The sequence below is a fragment of the Colias croceus genome, chromosome 6 (assembly GCF_905220415.1).
Source record: "Colias croceus chromosome 6, ilColCroc2.1".
In the NCBI taxonomy this organism is placed as follows: Eukaryota; Metazoa; Arthropoda; class Insecta; order Lepidoptera; family Pieridae; genus Colias; species Colias croceus.
Window position 1 is genome coordinate 3,326,207 of NC_059542.1, and position 22,954 is coordinate 3,349,160.

General features: G+C 36.5%; 1 protein-coding gene across 1 annotated transcript; it reads right to left on the minus strand.

Annotated features, from left to right (window-relative positions):
- Positions 1 to 514: 514 nt before the first annotated feature.
- Positions 515 to 22,507, minus strand: LOC123692623 (rho GTPase-activating protein 100F). The gene is made up of 22 exons (XM_045637385.1): positions 22,322 to 22,507; positions 19,530 to 19,649; positions 19,010 to 19,093; positions 18,464 to 18,562; positions 17,331 to 17,607; positions 16,374 to 16,503; positions 15,535 to 15,696; positions 15,032 to 15,172; positions 14,438 to 14,574; positions 13,743 to 14,202; positions 13,590 to 13,675; positions 12,969 to 13,120; positions 12,370 to 12,472; positions 12,021 to 12,161; positions 9,548 to 9,807; positions 9,028 to 9,213; positions 8,223 to 8,445; positions 7,215 to 7,415; positions 6,707 to 6,988; positions 6,229 to 6,309; positions 5,568 to 5,680; positions 515 to 3,322 (listed from the first exon to the last, which is right to left on the minus strand). Exons 1-22 carry the CDS (start codon positions 22,505 to 22,507, stop codon positions 2,810 to 2,812), a joined length of 4,137 nt encoding a protein of 1,378 aa, XP_045493341.1. The 3' UTR covers positions 515 to 2,809.
- Positions 22,508 to 22,954: the final 447 nt, after the last annotated feature.

Below are 22,954 nucleotides of genomic sequence, written 5' to 3' on the forward strand. Positions count from 1 at the left end.
CGCGCCGTCGAGCGACACTTCAAGTCTTTAACACTATAGTTACTCTATTTGGTTGGTGCTATCGGATTCTGAAGACCAAATACTAATAATAATATACGGGCATTTTGTCGCAACTCGACGTCAAGCGCTTATTTTGTGTTAGAAAGGGAAGTGGGGGAAACCAGATAAAACTGAAACCACCCGGCGATTTCGATGCCGAAAGCTTCTGAGGACCAATTTGTAACTAACTTCAGTGATAATTTAGACGAATTTGTCATTTAACGTTAGAACTTCAAACTTGAAAAAATGTAGAGTTGAAGTGGTTGAAGCCCAAGAAGTTGAAGCCTCATGATCGCTTTCAAACGCAATTTGTGACAAACTTCTGTGACGATTTAAAACTGCTCCAAAAAAAGTCTAGTTAAAGTCTCACGATCGATTTTTTTTCTATTTTATAACGTACTAGAGGTCCGCCCCGGCTTCGCCCGTGGTACATAATATTTCGCAATAAAAGGTAGCCTATGTCCTTTCTCGGGTATCAAAATATCTCCATACCAAATTTCATGCAAATTGGTTCAGTAGTTTAGGCGTGATTGAGTAACAGACAGACAGACAGACAGACAGAGTTACTTTCGCATTTATAATATTAGTATGGATTATAGTGTGTTAATAAACATCGTGTATTCTTTTTCACCACGGAGACCATGTGCGTCATTTATAAGCTTTTTATGCTCAAATCTGATATAATCTTAGGTATTACATGTTAATTTTACGTGTTCATTCTTGATAAAAAATAAGAAAGACGTAGGATTGATAATTATGTAATACGGCTGTATGAATATGCTTTTAGGTCATGCATATTATAATAATAATAATTTAGATAGATATATCAAGTTGACCTATTAAGATTCCGACAGCACCAACTTAAGCGTACCACGTGAAATAAATTCAATGTTCGGTAACAATATTAATAGCTTTGTCTAATATTAGTAACAATTATGTATAGTGAACAGTTAAAAGCTATCAGTTTTCATATATTAAGCTAATAAATGCATTATTTTTTTATTTTATTTTATTATATAATGAATATGGCAATACAATCTACTTCACGTGGTTCCGTTATAACTCACGAAGGCGATATCATTGAGATTAATACATTTCATCGTCAGATTCTATAAAGATTTCAAAATCATATTGTCTTCGCTTTCAACCTCTAAGGCAAACCTCAAACACACAACGAACCAAATTCCAATAGTTGCGAAGCTGCTTCTTTGTACTTTTATTCACTGTTTGTTTGGCAGGGCCTTAAGACATGACGTCGTAAATTATGAGAATCCGTACATGAATTCCAAAGTTTTCTTACTTAATATAATATTTCGTATTCGTTGATAAGTACGTAATATACAACGTCTAAAAACCGACTAAATCAGAAGACATCAAGAGCGTAACAGTTAAAGAAATACAAAACATTGTAACAAAATGTATACCAAATATAGGAATTCATGAACAGACTTACATTTATATAAAAGGCGAGGTTCCAACGCAACTTCTAGTATATCACAAATGATAAAAAGGGTAAAATGGTAAAGTATCAAAAACCTTGTGTCCCATTTCAGTCGTGTTCTTTGTGCAACTCTATATTATAAAAAACAGTAACAAAACTTCGTCTTGAAGTGTTGCTCAAAAGCATCGAGTAACCAAAGAGCCTCCGACAGACATATAAATAAGTGTATTAATGTAATAATATGCGTAACTATTTAAAATGGACCAATCATGGCAGTGAGATTTTAATCAGTGCTGTCATTGGTCGATTTCCATCACTCTTATATGTCTAGCAGACGCTAGTTATAAGAATAGAGATATTATTTGCGAATTTCAAATTATCCTATCAATAAATACATTTATCTAATTCTCTTTAACAGACAGATAATTAATAAACGTTTAACAATATTTTGAATTTATTAATATAATATGAATATTTAAAAGTCCTACAGCAATATCAATTCGGAGAACATTATTAATTATTTCATCGAAGAACGGTAAATAAATATTATTAGCATTTTTATTTTTGTATCGTTGAAATTAGTCATTTTCAATTCGCAAATACGACCTCAGACCTCGAGATTGCGACCGATCTTTAAAGGAAGAATCCGTTCCTTCACAGAATTAGCGACTCAAATGCTTCACTAACACTATTTTACTTTAATATATAGTTATATGTATAATAGTTATTAATTTATTAATAATGAACAAGGAATATTTGGAATATTTTAAACTTTCGTAACAGTCGTGCCTCTAGACCCATTAACGTGACGCGATCGCTCGTCCTACGATGGCCGCCCACCGCGACCTCTACGAGCTACTCTGATATGGCCTCAGTCTCTAGACATTCCGACTTCGTGCTGTACACTCCCTACCTGCCTACTGACTTGTGTCCACTGTCGACGACGGAGTTGGACGAAGTGATCGTGTCGCATGCAAGTGTAGTGCTGCTCGTGTCGAGGGTGCACGCAAGTCTCTGATATGTGGGACGTGGGCTGCGGTGTGTGCGGCGCCCCGGTGCGGGACCGGAGCGGGCCCGCATTCAATACGTACTCAATTATATACAATTACAATACATCACCGTAAGCGCTCCCCGGCCACGGGCGACGCGCGGGCGGCCGGCGGCTCGCTCGCGTCTCGAACGCTCTCACATAATGTACACCATAACTCGCTATATATAACAAATTCGCGAACGCGCCCGCTCGAGACGACGCAGCGTCCGGCGGAATCGTAGCACTCTTTCGATTCTTTAAAAAAATTGACTAGGAAAACGTTCAATTCGCCGGGAGCCCTACGCGTGCGCGGACGAGGAGAATATGTCGGCGGCGCGCCAGGCCTCCGCCTCCTCCTCGGCGTCGTACTGCTGCAGGAACGGGTTGGTGGAGCTGTAGCGCGGGCTGCCGCTCGAGTTCAGCGTCACCGCCAGCCCGGCCGACGTGCCCGGGATGGCGCTGCGCGGCGACTCGCGCGACCCGTCCCGGGACCCGTCCCGCGACCCGTCCCGGGACGACTCCCGGGGCGTCAGGTCCCTGGGGGTGCCGCGCGGCGAGTCTCTGGGCGACGCGCGAGGCGACGCTCGAGGCGAGTTCCTAGGGGACGACGACGGCGCGCGTTCCGGCTGGCGCAGGATCGACGACACGGAGCCGCCGTGCTTGATGGTGTCGGCCGGGCTGTGGCTGCCCGAGCTGCTACTGGGCGAACCGGGAGACGAGACCGTCACTTGCCGGGAGCGAGGCGGAGCGGGCAGAGGGCCGCGTAGAGGCGACTGCGGACGATATTGGCCGGCCCTGACTGATGAGAGAACCTGAAACCGAAAGGTCCACGTTATCCCGTTGATGACGTGCAGCGATTGTGGGAATTATCTATATAAAATTATAACGCAAAATGCCTCTACTTATACTTGATAGGGATATAACCAAAAAGTATCACGCCAAACATAAAAAAAAATCAGAAGTTCCAGTAAATGGAGTGTTTTAAAAAAAATACGTAAAAACATATCACGCTATAAGTATCCTCATTACCTAGCACGCAATTAGCTTTAATGGTAAATTTTATGAGCCAGGAAAATATACTATAGTAGTTTAACTAGCATTAAGTTGTAAAATTTTTAACAATGGGTTGCATATTTTTATTTATAATACAGATAAACCATTTTAGACGGCAGTTGTATCATAATCGTTATGACGACGGCTATTTTCGTCTTTGCATTATTAATGTTTGTTCTTCGTCGACGCGATAACCGAGTAAATTATGAACATAATTATCTGAACCGCCTTCAAAAAGAGTTTACCTTAACCTAATGTTTTTAATATTTAATGCTGCTCTAAACTTGTTTTACGTCAGTGTGTTTTGCAACTATGTCTACTACTACATGCCATAGGGATTTGAAATACTGCACACTTACTTAAACCTGTCGACAACACATTATTTTGGTTTTGAAAGAAGGCCTGCGCATACTGACGTGAAACCCCAGAGGTCCAGCTAAACTATTAGAGATAGAGAGTTGCTGCGTAAATAAAACGTGATGGGAAACTCAGATAGTTTAGGGAAAATCGTTTTTCACTTGACAGAAACACAGCCACTCGTAAAATTTGGCGGTTAGCCACGCACAACAAAATAATAAGTGTTATCTTCCGAATCATTTTTATTACCCAAAAAAATTTCCTCCGCTGTGCCATTGTTTAGTGAAATTTTGAGAGCCTGCTTAGGCATCATGCTGTGGTACGCAGCTAAACGCAATATAATAGCAACATTAACAAATAACTTTACCTAACTTTAAAAGTAATTTCATGCACAGCATTCAATATTTTTCTCATCTAGTTTGCAAATAACGTATCGTTCTATTTCCTCATAGGTTTACTTTTTCTATGGAATCATCCTGCCATGTAAATGCTCTATTTTGGCAACTTTCCGTTTACCTAGGTATATCTAAAGGAATACATAATAAGTAAGGGCTAATGATGAAATATTTTCATGCATTTTCTTTCATATTTCATACTTTGATATCTCAGTTTGAAAGAGGTAGCACGATTTGAAACGAAAAAATAATGGAATGAGAGCGAATAATAACATGAATCGGAACTCTATGAGTAATGCAAATAAATTAAATAATTCAAGTTTTTAATTTCAAAAATGTCCCATATTCTATGTAATGGAAATTCGACCTACGCTTCTTTCTCTTACTTATTTATTACTTATGATATTACGTATTAAGTATATCAAGACATTAGTACACTATTAAAATATGAATTACAACAGGATTCAGCACACATGAAGACTGAGATTAAGACGTCATATGTAAAATATTTTATAAACTCTTACCAAAAATATGCATTCCTGAATAACCTACCAATAAAGTATATATCATTTAAACACACAAATCTAACCTAAAGGAAAAATTAATAATTGATAAACGAATCGGCAGGTGGCATATCTTTGAGTTTTAATCAATATAATATAGTACATAACGTCCATTTTAATATAACCAATGAAACGGAACATATTTGAGTTTACAGTTCCAATGAAAAAATAACTTACTGTCCATAAACGTAAAGTATTTTTAATAACCGAGGTTCGAGTTAGAGTCTGAATGAAAATATACCTTATTGCGAATACCTATAAAGTTCATTTTAATAAAGCCTATGATTATGACATGACATATATTTCAGAAAAGTTCTAATGAATACCTTACTGCACATACAAATAAAGCCTATCATCACATAAACAATCATCACGAAGACCATTTACAAATTAAAGTATGAATGAAAATATACGTTACCTACTACACATAGAAATAAAATCTATAACCGAAAACATATACGAAACATATTTGAGTAAAAGCTCAAATGAATACCGTACTGCACATACAATTAAGTCTATTATCGCATAACCAATCAAACACAGGGCACATTTTCATATTAGAGTTCAAATGAAAACATACCTTACGACACATACACATAAGCAATGATAGGTCACATTTGTGTAAAAGTTCAAATGAAAAGAAGCCTTACGACACATACAAATAAAGTCTAATTTCCCATAATACGTACATGTGCGGGCGGCGAGCGGTCTGCCGCGGGCCGAGCCGAGTGAGCTGGCTGCGGAGATGCTGCTGATGCTGCCGCTGGAGGCCGATATGGACTGACTGAGGGCGGAACTCGGCCTATGGGGTGGATATCATTGTCATTATTTTTAATGGATACGTAGTAGAGATTTAGGTACCAATTCTTATTCTTCTAAATTTAACACTACATAGTATAAAAGAAAGTCGATTTCTCTGTCCCTATTACCCTATGTTTGCTTAAAACTTTAAAACTACGCAGCGAATTTTGATGCGTTTTTTTAATTAATAGATAGAGTGTTTAGTTCATAATTTATGAGGTTTTAAACAAAGATGCGGGCGAAAAGCTAGTTTAAATTAAGAAAGAAAATGTTGGCGATTGTCCTTAAGTTTTTAAGTGAATCCATTATAAGTAGAAATCAAAAAAAAAATGCCGACATTTTATATAAACACTAGCTGTGCTTCGCTGTTTTACCCGCGTGGCTCCGCTTCTGTTGGTCTTAGAGTGATGATATACTATAGCCTTCCTCGATAAATGGGCTATCCAACACCGAAATAATTTTTCAAATCAGACCCGAGATTAGCGCGTTCAAACAAACAAACAAACTGTCCAGCTTTTTAATATTAGTATATATCATTCATGAACACACCTGGGGGGAGGGTGGCTGAGGCCGCTAGCGACGCACTGGCTCTGCTTCCACGCGGCCCGAGTGCTGGCTCGCCGCGCCGAACTGTCTACAAACATACATGCGTTAAGGTGTTGCTTGGCACGTGCCTTCAGTCCGCCCGAATCGAATCAATCCCGACCAATTCCCCCCTGTTACCTTGAAATTTAAAGCCGATGAGAGATTTTGTTATAATAACGTTAGACGTGGTGTCCATTGTGATTTGTGACGTCAACGTCGATAGGTAAATTTGGAAAAATCTGAAACCAGCAGTACTAATTATTGAGAAATTTGGAATAAGAATTACTGTTTTATCTTTACCTCTAATATAATTCACTTTTGCATCGTTTAGAGATGTTTCTCAAGTAGCAATCTTACAAATAAGTTCAATCTTTTTTTTTTAAAGTAGCAAAATTTGTTTACATACATGAATAAATGCAAACGCAATAGATGATGACATTACCTGAACGCTTCGGCGCCGGCCAGATCTGCAGCAGACACTGCAGAACATGTATCGGCCGCTGGTAATCCATTTCAGACGGTGGTTGGGACTGTAGCATTAACGGAGGAGCTAAAGCAACCGCCAAATGCTGCGGGGACATTTTGTTTCTATCTTGTGCGGCGACCACCAGCGCTAAATGGTCGAGAAGGAAGACTAGCGTCGCTCTTGCTGCCCGCGGTAAGCATTCTACTATCGACGCCATAAGTCTGGCGTTCCCTTCTTTGTCGTCTGGTAGACAGACTCCTGGAAAAAACATCGAGAAAATTTTTGTATTAGAATAGAAATTAGGAAGTGATAGAATAGAAATAGAAATGAGAGATATTAAATAATTTAGAGATAATACGTACTATCGCAGTTTTATAGGTCTTGTAAATTTTTACAAGAGTTTTTAAGTGTGTTTACACTTATTGATATTTTTAAGAATTAAATTTTTATTTATGAATGCCTTGAAATAAGGAAGGAAGTTTACCTAGAGCATCCAATGTCATTTGGAATAAACAACGGCTGAACAGCGGCTGTGGTAGTTCTCGTAAATAGTCTTTCAACACTCCGGTGATCACATTTATATCGGGAACAGAGTCTGGGGTTAATTCGACGCCACGAGCGTTGCGTTCAAACGCCTCTCGGAGGATTCGCTTCTTTGCCGCGGATCCGCAAAGACGGTATAGGCCTGGAAAGGAAAAATATAAGTTGAATTAATAGTGAGTTGAGTTTATTTTTATAACAATACATGTATTCAGATGGTTTTCATTACATATCATTATATTTCATTACATAGCTCAGAAGAATAAGTAACCTGGAAATTTGCAGGATATTTTCATGTTGTTCGAACGTCAGTGAGAACTAAGGATGTATTGGAAATTACCTTATAATAGGGCGCGGTAAAAATGGGAAGTAATGATACTAGGTATATACGGTTGTTATGTTATTGTGTTACGATATACTAAGCCAATATCACAATGAGCGGTACAAGCGGCGTTGGATATTTTATAGGGATACTATCAAGTTACGATATCAAGCCAATATTTTTATCAATATCATCCAACCCGCGTCACTTATTCTCCCCGATTCACGGTCTCACTATCAACAGTACTAGTGGTGCGTGGTTCGACCACACTTATAGTTTTAAGTTTTTTTGGTACGATTGGGTTTGAAACGATTTGAACTCAGATACATGGATGATATATTTACCAATAATATCCAACCCGCGTCGCTCAATCTCCTCTACACACCGCCTCACTATCAATGTGGCCCGACCACACTTAGTTTTAACCGTTTTTGATACGATTGGGTTTGAAACGATTTGAACTCAGATACATGGATGATATATTTACCAATAATATCCAACCCGCGTCGCTCAATCTCCTTTACACACGGCCTCACTATCAATGTGGCCCGACCACACTTAGTTTTAACCGTTTTTGATACGATTGGGTTTGAAACGATTTGAACTCAGATACATGGATGATATATTTACCAATAATATCCAACCCGCGTCGCTCAATCTCCTCCACACATCTCCTCACTATCAACGGTACGGGGGGTGCATGGCTCGGCCGCACTTCCCTTGCTATAACTTGGTCGAGTTCAGCACCAAACAGGGGCGGTGGGGAGAGGCGCGGGGGGGCGGGGCGGCGGCGGAACAGTTCGTGCGGTTCCGTGTGACGGACACGCACGTACAGCGTGCCGCGGGGTTCCATCTGTAGATGTGGTATATAAATAAATAAATAAATTTCTTTATTTGCATAATGTGTGTACAAAAATAACAATATTACATTATAGGTAGAATCAACACATTAGCCATAATTGGCGTGCAGATTAAACCAGCTCCGCAACATTTGTTTATGTTATTTACCACAGATTAAATAACAATGTTTGAAGTTAAATACATTTAGTAATATTATTTTTTTTTTTAGTTTTAGTTCACTTAAAAAATATTCCCGTCATTGTAATAATAATGGTCATCATTTATAAGAAAAGCTATTGACTTGTCTTTATAAGTTTTAAAACAATTCTTATATCTAGATTAAAATTTGATCACTGTAAGTCTAGGCAATAGAATTGGAAGTTCCAAATTAATATAATTAATAACATACTTCTTGCAGAGTAAATTTTTACCGTCGTAGATATTTTTTTTCTCGAATCATTTACCGGGTCACCCTAAACATTTTGTAAAACCTTCATAATGAAATAAATATCCTGTTTTTTACTCTCTCAAACTAAACTAAGCATATTATATTCTTCTCTCATGTAGAGAAATAAAAATGTGTCGTAAAACTAACCCTAATAGCCAACTGGTGCGAGGCAGAGCGCGACAAGAGATCCGGCAGTGTGACCGCCCCGCGGTAGCACAGCTTGTGTCGGTGCTGCGGGTCCCACGAGTACACGAGCACGTCCAGCTGCCGGTTGTCCACTAGCTCCAGCTCGAAGGACTCGTCCCAATCGAATTGGAGTTCGCCTGTGCGAACCTGAAAAATAAGTAGCATGTAATTTTTTCATAGCAATAGAAAATTGTCGACGAATATATTGCAATTCAGACCATATTGTGGAAAAATTTGTCACCTTAGTCAAATAATTTATTGTTCAATTAACAAGAGTTATAAAAGGAAGGTAGGAAGATATAGTTTCTTGCCGACTCTTCTCTAAAGGTTTCTTCTTGTCTACTGTTTGAATCAATGGTAAATAATACATTTACATTACGACGATTTCAAATTCAAAAGTCTTGAATAAAGGAATGTTTGAGTTTAAAAAAGTAAAGATTTGATTAATTCATGTTAGCATTTTTTTTAACGAATAACTTACCACAGTCCGAGCCTTATGTACTCTATCGCATTCCAGCACACAGTACAAATCCCGGGGTGCCACCGGGGGCTGTGGTGGGGCCAATGGCCCGGACGGAGGCGATCCCGGGGACGACCCCGAGGGGGCCGGTCTAAGCCCCCGCCCCGCTAGCAGGTGCACCCATAGCATCCCGGACACGCCACCCGATAGCCGGGATAGACCCGTCATAGATGTGGACAGACCCCCCGCACCTGGCTTCTCTATCTTGTACTTTAAGAACTCTGGAAGAACACGTTTGAATGAACAACCAAAAATATATAATGTACATAATAAAACACAATGCAAAATTGTCACGTAATAAGTGACAAAAAATATTTAAAATGTATTTGCTGAATGTATTTTTAAATTCACGCTCTATTTTACACGCTTTATATTAGCTTCACCTGTATGTTTGTATGTTTGTAACCAACTACTTTGGGCGCGATTTTGACCTACTTTAAACGGCCAGATTTCGTTAAAACTTTGTAGATTTATTGAGGACCGATGACAATACACTAATTTGATAAAATTTTCTATTTTTTAGTTCGGTTTTCTAAAAAAAGCGTGTTTTTTAGTTTTTTTAAACTATTATTTTATTTATATAATAAAGCAATTATAGTGTTATCGGTGTAGCACTATTCTGAGCACTTGTTCTATTTTAAGCAAAATAAAATAGTCGTAATAAACGTAGAGAAGTACAGTATAACATGTAACTCATAACAATACTAATGTCAAAAAATTTAACATTGATGATAGATAAAATGATTTGTTATATATTATAATAAGGTAAACGCAGGTATTAACGACCCCTCTAAGGCAATTTCAAAATCAACCATATTTTTTAAGTATACTTGTTCTTCTAAAGATTTATAATTTCATTTTATATGCTAGTGATATGTATAAAAAATGTATTTATTGAAGCAAATACATTCTAATAAAGGATTATCTTGTAAAAAATAATTTCCAATGTGACTTAGTCGATTGTTGCTATTACCGACCCATAAAAACGGCTGTGAAGCTATAAACGATTTTTATGCAGCTATTCCCGATCGTATGTGAGAGGAAGCCTTTTTCCAGCAATAGAATGTATAGAAGCTAGTGATGATGATGATAACCGATCTTAATAAAATGAAATAAAAATGCAAATATATTCGTATTTTTTTGTTGTCAACATAATACTATTAATATATGTACATATATTAAATTAAGGATTTCAAACTCTAGGATATTTCGTTATGCTATTTGATTGATTGCTTCGGCGAGTTGTGTTTTACTGAATACTTTTCGCCACTTTCGTGGCTCCATATTTCTGGAAAAAATATACCTAATTATATTATGTTAATTTAACCTAAAAAAAATATAATTTTTAATAGGCACCTATTATGTCATAAAAGTAATAAAAATATATTTGCACGCTCAATTACGAGCAGAATGTTTAAGGATCAATATTATCTGTATATACAAACATCTTTATTCTACATTCTGCAAATTTGAATTTGTAGATGAGAAACTAAACAATCTATATTCGATCGGTAATAGCTTCCTATAGTTGCTATTGCCGACCCACATGGGTCGGTATTAAAGTATGTAAGTATAAACCTAAATTGTATTACCGACCCATAAAAAAATGGTTATTTTAATTCATTTGACCATCAGACTATAAAATAGATTATAATTGATTAATGTCATACAAAATATGAACAAATGCATATTGTTTAAACAAAAAAAAACAATGATTTACTACTGTAACTATTCGATAGGGATCCTCGAAAATATCATAACTTTGTATAAATTGACAACGCTAAAAGACACAACACTAGACAAAAAAGTTTAGTCGCTAATAGATTTTTATGAAGACTCATAGCTTAGATTTAAACTGGTCCATAAAACCACTTGTGTTAGTGTGATATAATAACATAAAAGAAAATAAAACAAAAAGTTACGTTGCTGCCATTGCCGACTTACGGGTCGTTGATACCTGCCACGACTTAAACTGGTGAAGCTAACACCGTCCCATTTTAATTTTAAGTTTTATCGTTTCAAATTACTTTTTATTAATAAAATGTTGTAAGAAATGAAAAGTTGACACTTAAATGCATTGACATTTAGTAATATAAATTAAAGTATAGATGTCATTTGTTTGTAAATGTCTTAAAAAGATACTCACAGTACTTACCCGAAGGAACAACGGAACGGTACGACACGTCCTGCTTCCACGCTACCCCGCAGCAACTTACGCATTTTAACTCTTTTTTGCTCAGTTACTCACTCTAACGTTAAAGTATACTATGCTCAAGTAATACATTCGTGTATAACTTTGCCTACCTATAGCTAGAATAGTTCTGGAAACGTTTAAATTTCGAATTACTTTTATAGGTCGGTAATACCTTCAGATTTTCGATGGGTCGTTGATAGCTGCGTTTACCCTATAAAGTAAAACAAAGTATCGTAATACCATTAGGATTAATATCCAAATGACGTTGATGTCTAGATCCCGGTGTAGGAACCGGGCTAGGGTTAGGGCATGAGAACTTTGAACCCAACTCGAGCAATTGTCTCACACGACGTGCTGAAGGAGAGCCGCTTGCTGTTGGGCCTGTAATGTTATTAAAGCCTTATGAAAGCATTATGAATTTCCTTATTGAGAAGATAATAAAGAAAGCTGTAGTTAAAAAGAAAAGAGTAAGTACTCTATCATATTAATCATTAGTTTACATATATTTTTTTTTTAATTTTCAAAAATTTTTGTGTATAAGTAATTGTGTCGTGGATTCTCAATGAAAGAGACAAAAAATATTACTAACCAAGTTGTTGAGAAGACAGTGAACGTGCAGGCAAATGTCGCGGGCGTTCAATTCGACGACCAGCCAAACCAAGGGTAGAACCAAAACGACTGCCTGTTTCCATCTGTGAAATGATCAAGGTGTTAAAAAATCACCAAAGTTTATTTAAAATTTTAAGGAACAAAATGTATCTAATACAATGGAAAACAGAAATTGGGTAACATAAATAAAGTTAATTAAAATACAATGATTACACCTTGTTGACGTGATGTATAAAATGAATTGAAAACAATCGAAAATAATACAGACAGACCAGTATCGTCAAGAAATTCGCTATCTTGGGCAAGATCTATGATAAAAAATTAAAGCTCAAAATATATCATATCATACCTAGGCTGGTTGCAGAGCTTGACCGACCGTCAGTGCGAACCATCCGTCCTAACGATACGCATCAACAATGTGTATGACTATATGACACTAATACGCATGACAATACGCGTGGGTATGGTCGGTCTAGCTATGAACGGTTTTATGAATTTCTATACATAATATGACGACTGACTGACGTACGCACTGATGGTCGGTCAAGCTCTGCAACCGGCCTAAATCATTATACTTACATTTTTAAGCGCATCATGTATATTCTCAGCCGAATAATGCGTCGGCAGCCTTGGGCGCAGACTCTCATAGAGCGCGCTAGTAGACGGAGCGCGGGAGAGCCACGCGCGGTACTCGTCTGACGTGAACACTGACGGTGAGGACGGGAGACGACCTGAATTCGTTAGTATATAATACGCAAAGAGTAGGGGGGATTCTCTTGAAAGTCTTACTAGTGTAAATGAAAAGGTTGTAGAAAAAATGTACGCGATTAGATCAAAAATATGAATGATTTTAGGGCTATTAAAAGCTGTTATCGCTATACAGTTCATGGTGTCAAATCTAGATACAAGTGTTTTTATTGATAGCTTTATCGTAGACTCTCATAGAGCGCGCTAGTGGAAGGTGCGCGGGAGAGCCACGCGCGGTACTCGTCTGACGTGAACACTGACGGTGAGGACGGGAGACGACCTGAATTTGTTAGTATATAATATGCAAAGAGTAGGGGGGATTCTCTTGAATGGCTTACTAGTGTAAATGAAAAGGTTGTGGCAAATATGGTGTATGTGATTAGACCAAAAATATGTCAGATTTTAGAACCATTAAAAGCTGTTATCGCTGTGTGTTATATGTTATGTGCTTACCTCTGGAAGAACGAAGATCCAGACGTGAAGATAAAGGTTCGGGTTCATCTTGAAGTACACTACCGGCTCGTCTGGACAATCCCAATCTATAAAGAATGCGCCGTTATTAATTACAAACCCAAAGTTTTAAACTCTCTATTAAAACGTCCTCACCTTTGGCCAGTGCCTCTGACGTCTCTCGGCAAGGAATTAAACTTAGAGCTTATATCCCTTCCTAATGTACTGCTTCTATATCCACTCAAGCCAGAATAGTATGGAGTCCGTGTAGGAGCCGTAGCTTCTGTATCCGACGAGTAATCTAAGCTTCGATTTCTTCTCGTCGTACCAAATTTGCTTCCATATGACGATAATCCAAGGCCAGTAGTTCCATATCCACCGCCGAGAGTTGAACTCAATCCGGATCCGGTTAAGCCAGTGCCTAAGCCAGAACTTAGGCCAGTTCCCACTAAACTGGAGCCAGTGAGGCCGCTTAGGCCAGTTGATGACAATCCTGAAGGAAGACCTGGTCCTAAGCCAGACCCAGACAAGCCTGTTCCTGTTAAACCAGAACCAGGCATTCCAGGCACTTGCATTCCAACTCCACCATAGCGTTGATATCTCGACAACGTAGATGCTGTAACAAAAACATCAATTGATGTTCATCATTTATGCAAAGTTGCAAATAAAGAAAATAAACTTATAGTTTATTTGAACTTGTTACTTTTTCTATTCTTTATAAATTTATATTGTTACTTTTATACATTTACACTGAATTCGAAACCACGTCTTTTGTCGTATTGTTACACTAAGACAAATGAAAAAAAATATATCAGATATATGGATATTGATTAAATAGTAAATATATTTACCACCAGGAGGTCCAGTAGCACCAGAGGCTTTCAAACTAGAACGTAACAGAGAATGTCTCCCGAAATCGGAGTGCGTTTCAGCGCGTGGAAGTTGTTGTTCTGATCCTGATCGCGGCACTCTTCCTCCGAATCGAGTACTAAAATAAAAATAACATAGCAATTAGCAAGCAATTTATGCTGAAACTCTTAGTTTATGAAAAACATCAAACTTATTTTAGTCTTTACGACTTCGATTAACTTAACTATACTTACAGACTTTCGCCAGCACTCTTAACAATACGTTTTTGATTACATAACAAAATCTATTTAAATAATTATTACAAAATATGTATTAAAGTTAAAAAAAGAGTGTGTGTACTTATGTACACGCGTTAGAAGTTATACTTCTTTGGCGTATGGAAAAAATATTCTACATATAAAAATACTAGAATATACAACTTGAACATAGTTATCAATTTTCATACCACCTAGAACTAACTTCATGCTGTTAAATTTAGGTGTCGGTGTGCGCGCGCATCGTAAAAATTTACACTCATCATTTTTCTCCATCGCGCCAAAAGAAGTATAACTTCAAAAATATAAAACTTTACGTACCTTGCACCATCTGAGGGATAAAACGAATGAACCTTCTCAGCTAAGCTTTCCAAAGTGTTGGGGTAGGACCTTTCATAGGGCACAAAGTGGGTCGCTGTTGACTTCGGCTGCTCTGTTATCACCGGCGGTGGCGGTCGATAACTGTTCAAATAGATTACAATGTATTGAAAGGCAATAAATTAACTAATAATATTTCTGTGTAACAAATAGACATAACTAAAGAATTGTGAATGTTTGTAGCAAGATTCTTATGGTAACCTAATTCTAATTCGAAATGTCTGATATTGAATCTACAATAAGTTCGTATCCTGTTATATTTATGAAAATATTAAATGAATATATATATATATCAAGAGTCTTATTTTACAATCTCAGTATTAATTCAGTCCTCCATAGCAAGACTTCTTACATAATCTAAATTTTCCGTAAACGTTGAACTCGAATAATATGCTTAACTGACTTCGTCTTCAATTCTACGAGTAATTCTTATAATTAAATCTTACCTCCAAGTAGAATGATCAGAAGGTGGTCTAGAATTGTAATACAAGTCCAACGGCGTAGAATCAGGTGATAATGCTCCAAGCTGTAAGCGACTTCTCTCTTCCCGACCGTCACCAACAGGCCGCACACCGCCTGATGGACCAGACGATCGGAGTGTTCCATGCCTAAGAAACAATTAATAATTTATATTACCTAGATATCCGTGCAATAAACATTGACATAAAAGAAAAAAATATCAATGAATAAGCCTGGATCCGCGTTAAATGTATGTCTAGATCTAAAATGAGAAAAGGAGTATATTTTATATGATATCAACATCCATACTAATATTATAAATGCGAAAGTAACTCTGTCTGTTACTCAATCACGCCTAAACTACTGAACCAATTTTCATGAAATTTGGTATGGAGATATTTTGATACCCAAGAAAGGACATAGGCCACTTTTTATCCCGGGAAAATGACGCAATCCCGAAAATCCCACGGGCACGGGAACTATGCGGGTTTTTCTTTGACTGCGCGGGCGAAGCCGCGGGCGGAAACCTAGTCTATAATATAGCAAGTGAGAAAATTACAGTGGAATGCGGAAACAAGGTAGCTGATAAACTCATTTTAACTACTAAGAATGTACCGTGACCGAAAATAGTTCTTAGTATAACTTTGCCAAATAGTTTTACAAGTACCTCGGAGAATACCAAAATTGTTTGATAAAGATGTACTTAGATATATTTAATCACATTATAAAATGAAATTCCTGATTATAGTGCATTAAAATTTCTGTCTTTTTTTTAAAGCATTTACAGAAAAAATAAACTAAATTAAAGCCGAACTTTTATACTTACTGCGAATAAAGTCCATCTACTCTATCCCGATCTCTGTCATCATCATCCCGACAGTCCCTTTTCAACACCACTACTGGTGGCGGTTTGTGCTCTGAACGAGGAAGAGATGGTGATCCTGGTCCTGATTTACCTGGATATGTGCCAAAATTTATATTTTATTGGCAATTCTTTTAAATTTGAGGAAGGATTTGGAAAAGGAAATTCAATGACTAATGAGCGGATAACATACAGAGCAAGCAGCCTCGCGAAGCGCCTTATTAGGCGGCACCACATCTGCTTCGGTTTTCGATACAATTTTTGTACGCATATACGATACAATTTTTGTACGCATATATAACATGCATGTTAGATAGCTTTGATTGTATAAATGTAGATAAAGGGATTTATTCCATTAAGACTATCATGTAAGCGACTTTTACAAAACCAAATTTCTGCAAGAACAATCTTGCTGATTGCACAAACTATGTTAATGTGTATCCTGGTTAGAACAATTAAATAAAAGGCTTGTTGAAATAAATATGCAAGGAATAATTCATTTGAAAATATTGCAATAACAGTGTGTTACTAATTTGAAACTAAACGAAACATGTTTTAATTTTGCGGCCTCGTTTACATTTCACTGCGCTGAACAAAAATGTTACGGTTCTAATATAGAGTATAACATATAAACATGTATTTATGCTGAAGTTTTAATGTAAGCTCATAGTTATTTTGCTATTTTTAACTTTGAAATCTACTGAGTCCCAAATTTTGGTTAACAGGTTAAAACGCATTATTTAAGCCGAAAAAACGCATTTATCGTTAAATTTCACAATACCGTTTTCACAATAATACATAAATAAGTAAAAAATACAATATATTTCAAGGAGGACAACGAAAAACGAACAAAAAGGACCAACATAAATCTAAAAAAAACTTGTATGGCAAAGTACTATAAAAGTCACAATTAGTTCATACCTTTCCTCTGTCGAGTGCAAAGCAGGAGCCGCCTGGGTATCGACATGATGATAACAACATCATCCAGCGACATACGCCTAACATCCACCAGGTTGACCGCCAGGATCTCGTCTCCCACCTTCAGACACCCGCTGTTGTAGACCGCAGACTCTAAAGCTATTCGCGATATGAACACTCCGTCTGTTCTGGTGCCCCCATCCCCTTCCCGAATGTATAGCCCTAAAGTTTGTCCTGGTCGCTTTACGATTTCAACCAGTTGTACTATGTGGCGTGCATCCTGTGGACATTTTATTAGTTAGGTATTTTCCAACAATAAATTTGAAATAGACTTTAAGAATTGTTTGGCTGAAGGTTTTTTCCTACACACGACTTCAATATGGTCAAATGTCTACATCAACTACGAAATAGGTGATTGAGAGATGTTATAGAATTATATTTGAACCCATTATTGCTATCAAATGCTAGATCAAACCGATCAAACCGCAGAGACATCAATTAGATTGCATAACATTGACTGGATGTACGAGCTGTGAGTGCGCACCCTAACAATTCTAGGCTAGATTGGATTCGCATTCCTATTATCTAGGCCAAGCCAAACAATGGATCTGTCTGGTGAGAGCTCTTTCATCGAGATCAGTACTAGGTTACGTGGAAAGTATTCAGGTCAGCAAAGAGGGCGAAATTACCTGTTTTTAAAGGGAATTAGAATATGTAAATATCGATGAATAAATTCCCTTTCCACGCGCCTCTTTGAGGAGGTAATAAATGGTTATATAAGACGGGAGGATATATTATTTGAAGAATAAAATTGAGGTGTAATCCTTTGTGAAGTATGAAGGCTTTCTTAATTTATGTTTGGCAGTTTTATTTCTGAGCACGCAGGTATTGTTATTAAAATATGCAAGCTCTTAACTTTTTAATCACATTTAGTGGTCCGTTGTAATAACATCTTCTAAAAGTATAAATATTACATTATTAAGTGGATTTTAATGAAAAATCGGCTGACATAGTGGAAAAGTGCCTATATGCTTGTTACTTCTCCTTTATTTTCCACAACAGCGTCTAAATACTTTAAATACTAGTATAAAGTTAAATTATCTAAATATTTTGTAGTGTACATTTTATGGAAATACCTGCAAGGAGAAAAACTTTTTGGCGGCTTCAATGTTGTTTCGTCCAACTTGTCTCAGCTCAAGGATCCGAACAATCATCTCACCGCGGCGCTCCACCGCCTACAAACAAAAAAGGATTAAATATTTTACACTACAAACATAATATTATTAACTACATTAAAATAAAAAACTAATATGTCTTATACAATATTAGTATCTATCTAATCTAAATAAGTAACTCTGTCTGTCCGTCTGTATCTTCCTCACGTTTCAACCAGTGAACAAATTTGGATAAAATAGTGATTAATATAATATCTGATAAAAATTTTAAAACTCAAAAATATTATACCAGACGGAGCTGAGACGAACTGCTAGTTTCAAATATACCTATATAAAAAATATGTGTGATTTATACCGTGAATTTTTTTTGAGCTCTTTTAAATTTCTCATAGCTGTTAGAAAAGTATTCTCCTTATTTTAATTATAGAGAAAGAAAGTAACTCGTTACTCAATCGTAAATAATTTAAAACTAAGAGCGTATTAAACATTTAAGCAAGAAATTCTTACCTCGAGCGCCGCGGCCGTCGTTGCGTCGTGATCGTTTTCAACCATCTCAATCTGCCTGAATATTTCATTGCTAACGCCCGATACCTGCCAATGGATAAAACGCTTATGTGGAAATTCACTAACGTACTTGGTCTGTATCTGTTTACAGATAATTTTATCTCGTATTGGCGGATTTACAAAGTAGAATTAGTATAGTGGCAAATTTGTCGGTAATTGACTTGTTGTCTTCCAGAAAATAATAAACACTTAATCTTAGCTTCAACTGTGAGGTACTGGAAGTAAATCGATCAAATGCGTCTTCATACGTACCTATTACATTACACCTAACACAACATATTGGTGTATCTATTGCATTTTATTTTCTTTAGCAAAGCTGATCAATCGAAAGAAGCAAGAGCAATCTTTTAAGCCTTTTTACGTTTTAGAGATGCCTCTATGCCTCGCTTTGTACTTAAGTTATTTTAATTAACAAATCAGATCAATCAAAAGAGCAAACTTCTAAAGTCACCATTAAACATACCTTCCTAAAATCTGGCTGCAGCACGCAGGGCGGCGCATGGTTGTTGCGCGCCGGCTGCAGCGGACCGGCGGGAGCGCGGCCCGGCGACGCCGTGAGGTCCGGCGCCGCTCGCCCATTCTCCTGCACAATATTATCTAGATTAAGATTTAAGTATAGGAGAATCTAAGCACAGAAGAGTATTGTATCTAGAACTAGGGCCACTAGGTTCAATACTTTTGTCTGGGTTGAAGTTAGGCGAAAGTCGATGCGTGGAATGTACTGTATATAGTGCTAATTTCAGCCGGACCATTAGCTAAAAGTATAATTTGATATAGTTTATAACATAAAGGTTAGTAGATTATCATCTGTATCAAGATCTGCCTCAATGCTGTTCGGAGAACATGTAGAGTGAAAAATGATATAATCTTGTTTAGTTAAGCATAATATCGATCGATATAGCTGTTCATAGATATAACTGATAATTTGTATGTAAATGTTTATATTTTGTCTTTAATATTTTAAGAAAGAATAATCAATTAAAAACATGAACAATAAGGATAGAATTACCGATAATGAACTGCATTATTTATTTTTCAGTATTTCCAATCATGCGACAGCCACAGTGCAATTCATAATAATTCAAATAGTAAAATAATTTAGTTATAGTTTCAGTCATAAAAGTCGAATATTGCATGCTATTTAGCGAACCATTAAATGAATCAGACTATTTAAAACCCTTGAATAGTATATTGAGCGAATAACGTAGTCTTTAATTTAAAAATAAATATTATAACTACACATTTCTAACAACGTCGTTTATTTTTGTTGGCTTTATATTTGATATTTAGGTATGCCACATATCCACAAGTTTTCCTTTATATAATGCAAGGTAAGCATCTAATTGTTTCAAGATATCTGATAATCTTACACACTTCAGAGAATTAAAATAAAAAAAAGACGTGTGGCACTGTGGGGATTGCCTCGGTAAAGCTATTGCATAGCATGCCTTCAAGCCACACCTCCGAGCCCGTCGGAGAGGAGAGCGTGAGGTTTTTTCGTTACGGAATTTCTCGAAGCTATGCAATAGCTTAATAAAATTGCATTGTAATAAAGTACATATTAAATTGCCTACATTTTCAAATCTTATTTTTCGATGTAGTCGAAGCATCGAAACGAGAAAGATATAATACGATACAGTTACACTTATGCACTGCTTATCATGTTACGTATCTACTCTTGTACCCGTATAATTCGTGCAAACATTGTACACGATAGAATCAATAGTCGAACTTTATCTAATCTCCTATGTCAGAGGAATGCAATATAGTGGAACACGACCGTCGGAAAAACGACTTGTAAACGATAGCCGGGAAGTACCTAGGTCGGATTTTGTTGAAACTTCCGAGTCATAGTTTTATAATCCTGAACGAAATCAGAAACTTATATTATTAACAAAAATTTAAGTTTAGTTGAGCTCATAAAGGTGCATCAATGTTTTTATAAATCAGCTTTCCAAAGACTTTACTCGCTTATTATCCTTTGCGAATTTCCGCATGAATGAACGATTAGATGTGATAGGTTCTATTATTCCAGCAATTACCTATTCCTGGAACTAAATATTAAGAGGGATAAATTATAAATTAAATTGTTCATATAATTTGTTATTTTATATTACATAATAACATTTTATCAATAAATATATGTAGCACTAGTAGCCTAGACACACTTTATAATAAATAAATTTAGTATTGTAACTTTTTCAAAAAAGCTCTGCACTCCTAAAATATAACTCTACACGCACGAATTGCGAATAAAAATTCTATGCATAAATAACGAAGTATATAAACATGTAAATACCGAGATACATACAAAATACACAGAACTGGTAATTAACTTCCAAAACAAATAGACAAACAGAAGTTAAACGATGACAAATTCTAATATAACTTTTGAAACTGTGTTATTTGTCAAGCTTGGGGCCATTTACGAGATAATATACAAGGGGTCGCCACTCGCCATCTTCCTTATTAGAGAAAACGCTATACCACAAAACCAATATTTAGACTAGTGACTTTATTTCAATAAGGTAATATACGATACTTTTTGAAAACCATTATTATTACATAGATCATGAAGCTTATATCTATTAGATATAAGCTTCTTGACATAGATAGATTTAAAAAGAAATAAAATGTTATCATGACTCGACATCCGACACTACCTTTATGTTTCAAAAACGTCATGAAAAACATTACAAATCGTTTTCAATTTAAAGCATTATTAAACAAAAAGCTTTTCATTTAAAAATTCAGTGTAACCTTATGTACAAATCTTCAAAAGATATTTGGCAATGAGAGCTTTCTATTGGGCTAACCGTCAGCAAATCAATTCACTTTAAAACAATAAAAGAGAGACCTTAACACAATAACAAGCTATCAATGGCCCTGATAGGAAAGTAGGTCAAAGCATATTTTATTCCTGCTGTTTCTATGAGTCTTTAATACCACCATTTTAAAAGGCACTTTTTCGAATCGCACAGAAAATATGGGTAACCCATTTTCAAACAGTCTTGATTACTCATTCAACTGCAAACATATCGTGGATTTAAGTACAACCGGGAAATTAAAAGCTGTACTCAATATTACATACCACGCTTTTATAGTTTCATCGTCATCCCTATATTAAACAAGTAAAACCAGCTTTTCCTGCCGTACAGTAAGCTCTTTGATCTAGCACGTTAAAATTATCATGTAAAAAAGAGACGCAGTATATATTCTTGAATATTTTTTATCTTATAAACCACTTCCAATTACAGTTTTGTTACCATGAGAACGTTTAGAATTAGGCGGTCGATCGAGTGCGGAGTCTGGGTGGGGTGGGCGGCAGGCGAGGAGGGCCCTGACCCACTTAAAGCCGCCCTCGCGTACGCATGAGGTCACTGTACTGCAGTTGCAAGCTTCCGAACGCCGCAAAGGTGACTGTACGTTCCAATGAAACATTTTAACCACAATACTGAACTATCGAACATTTTTCCTAAAACCATTTTATATCTAACAGTAGGTTAACAATAAATGGAACTCATTTCCATACACCATACAATCATGGGATTTTTCACATAATATACGTACAAGACAATATTATCTATACCCTCGTTAAACGAATGCAAATTCAACACGTCCATAGAGACATGAGTATCAAAGCGAGTCATAAGACGTCCTTCAGTCCCCCTTTGAGTCCCATTCCTTGCCATGACCTACTTTTACAAAGAAGTTACAGTGTATATGCAATCAAAGAGGTCTTGATACTTTGTACAAAAATGCTCTACATTTAGTAATTTTGATATAGAAAATATAAAATTGCGTATTATGTTATTACCAGTAGTGTTTTATGTCATAAAAATAAAATAGCAATATTAATTATCAACACCGTGAATTCAGTAGGTAAGT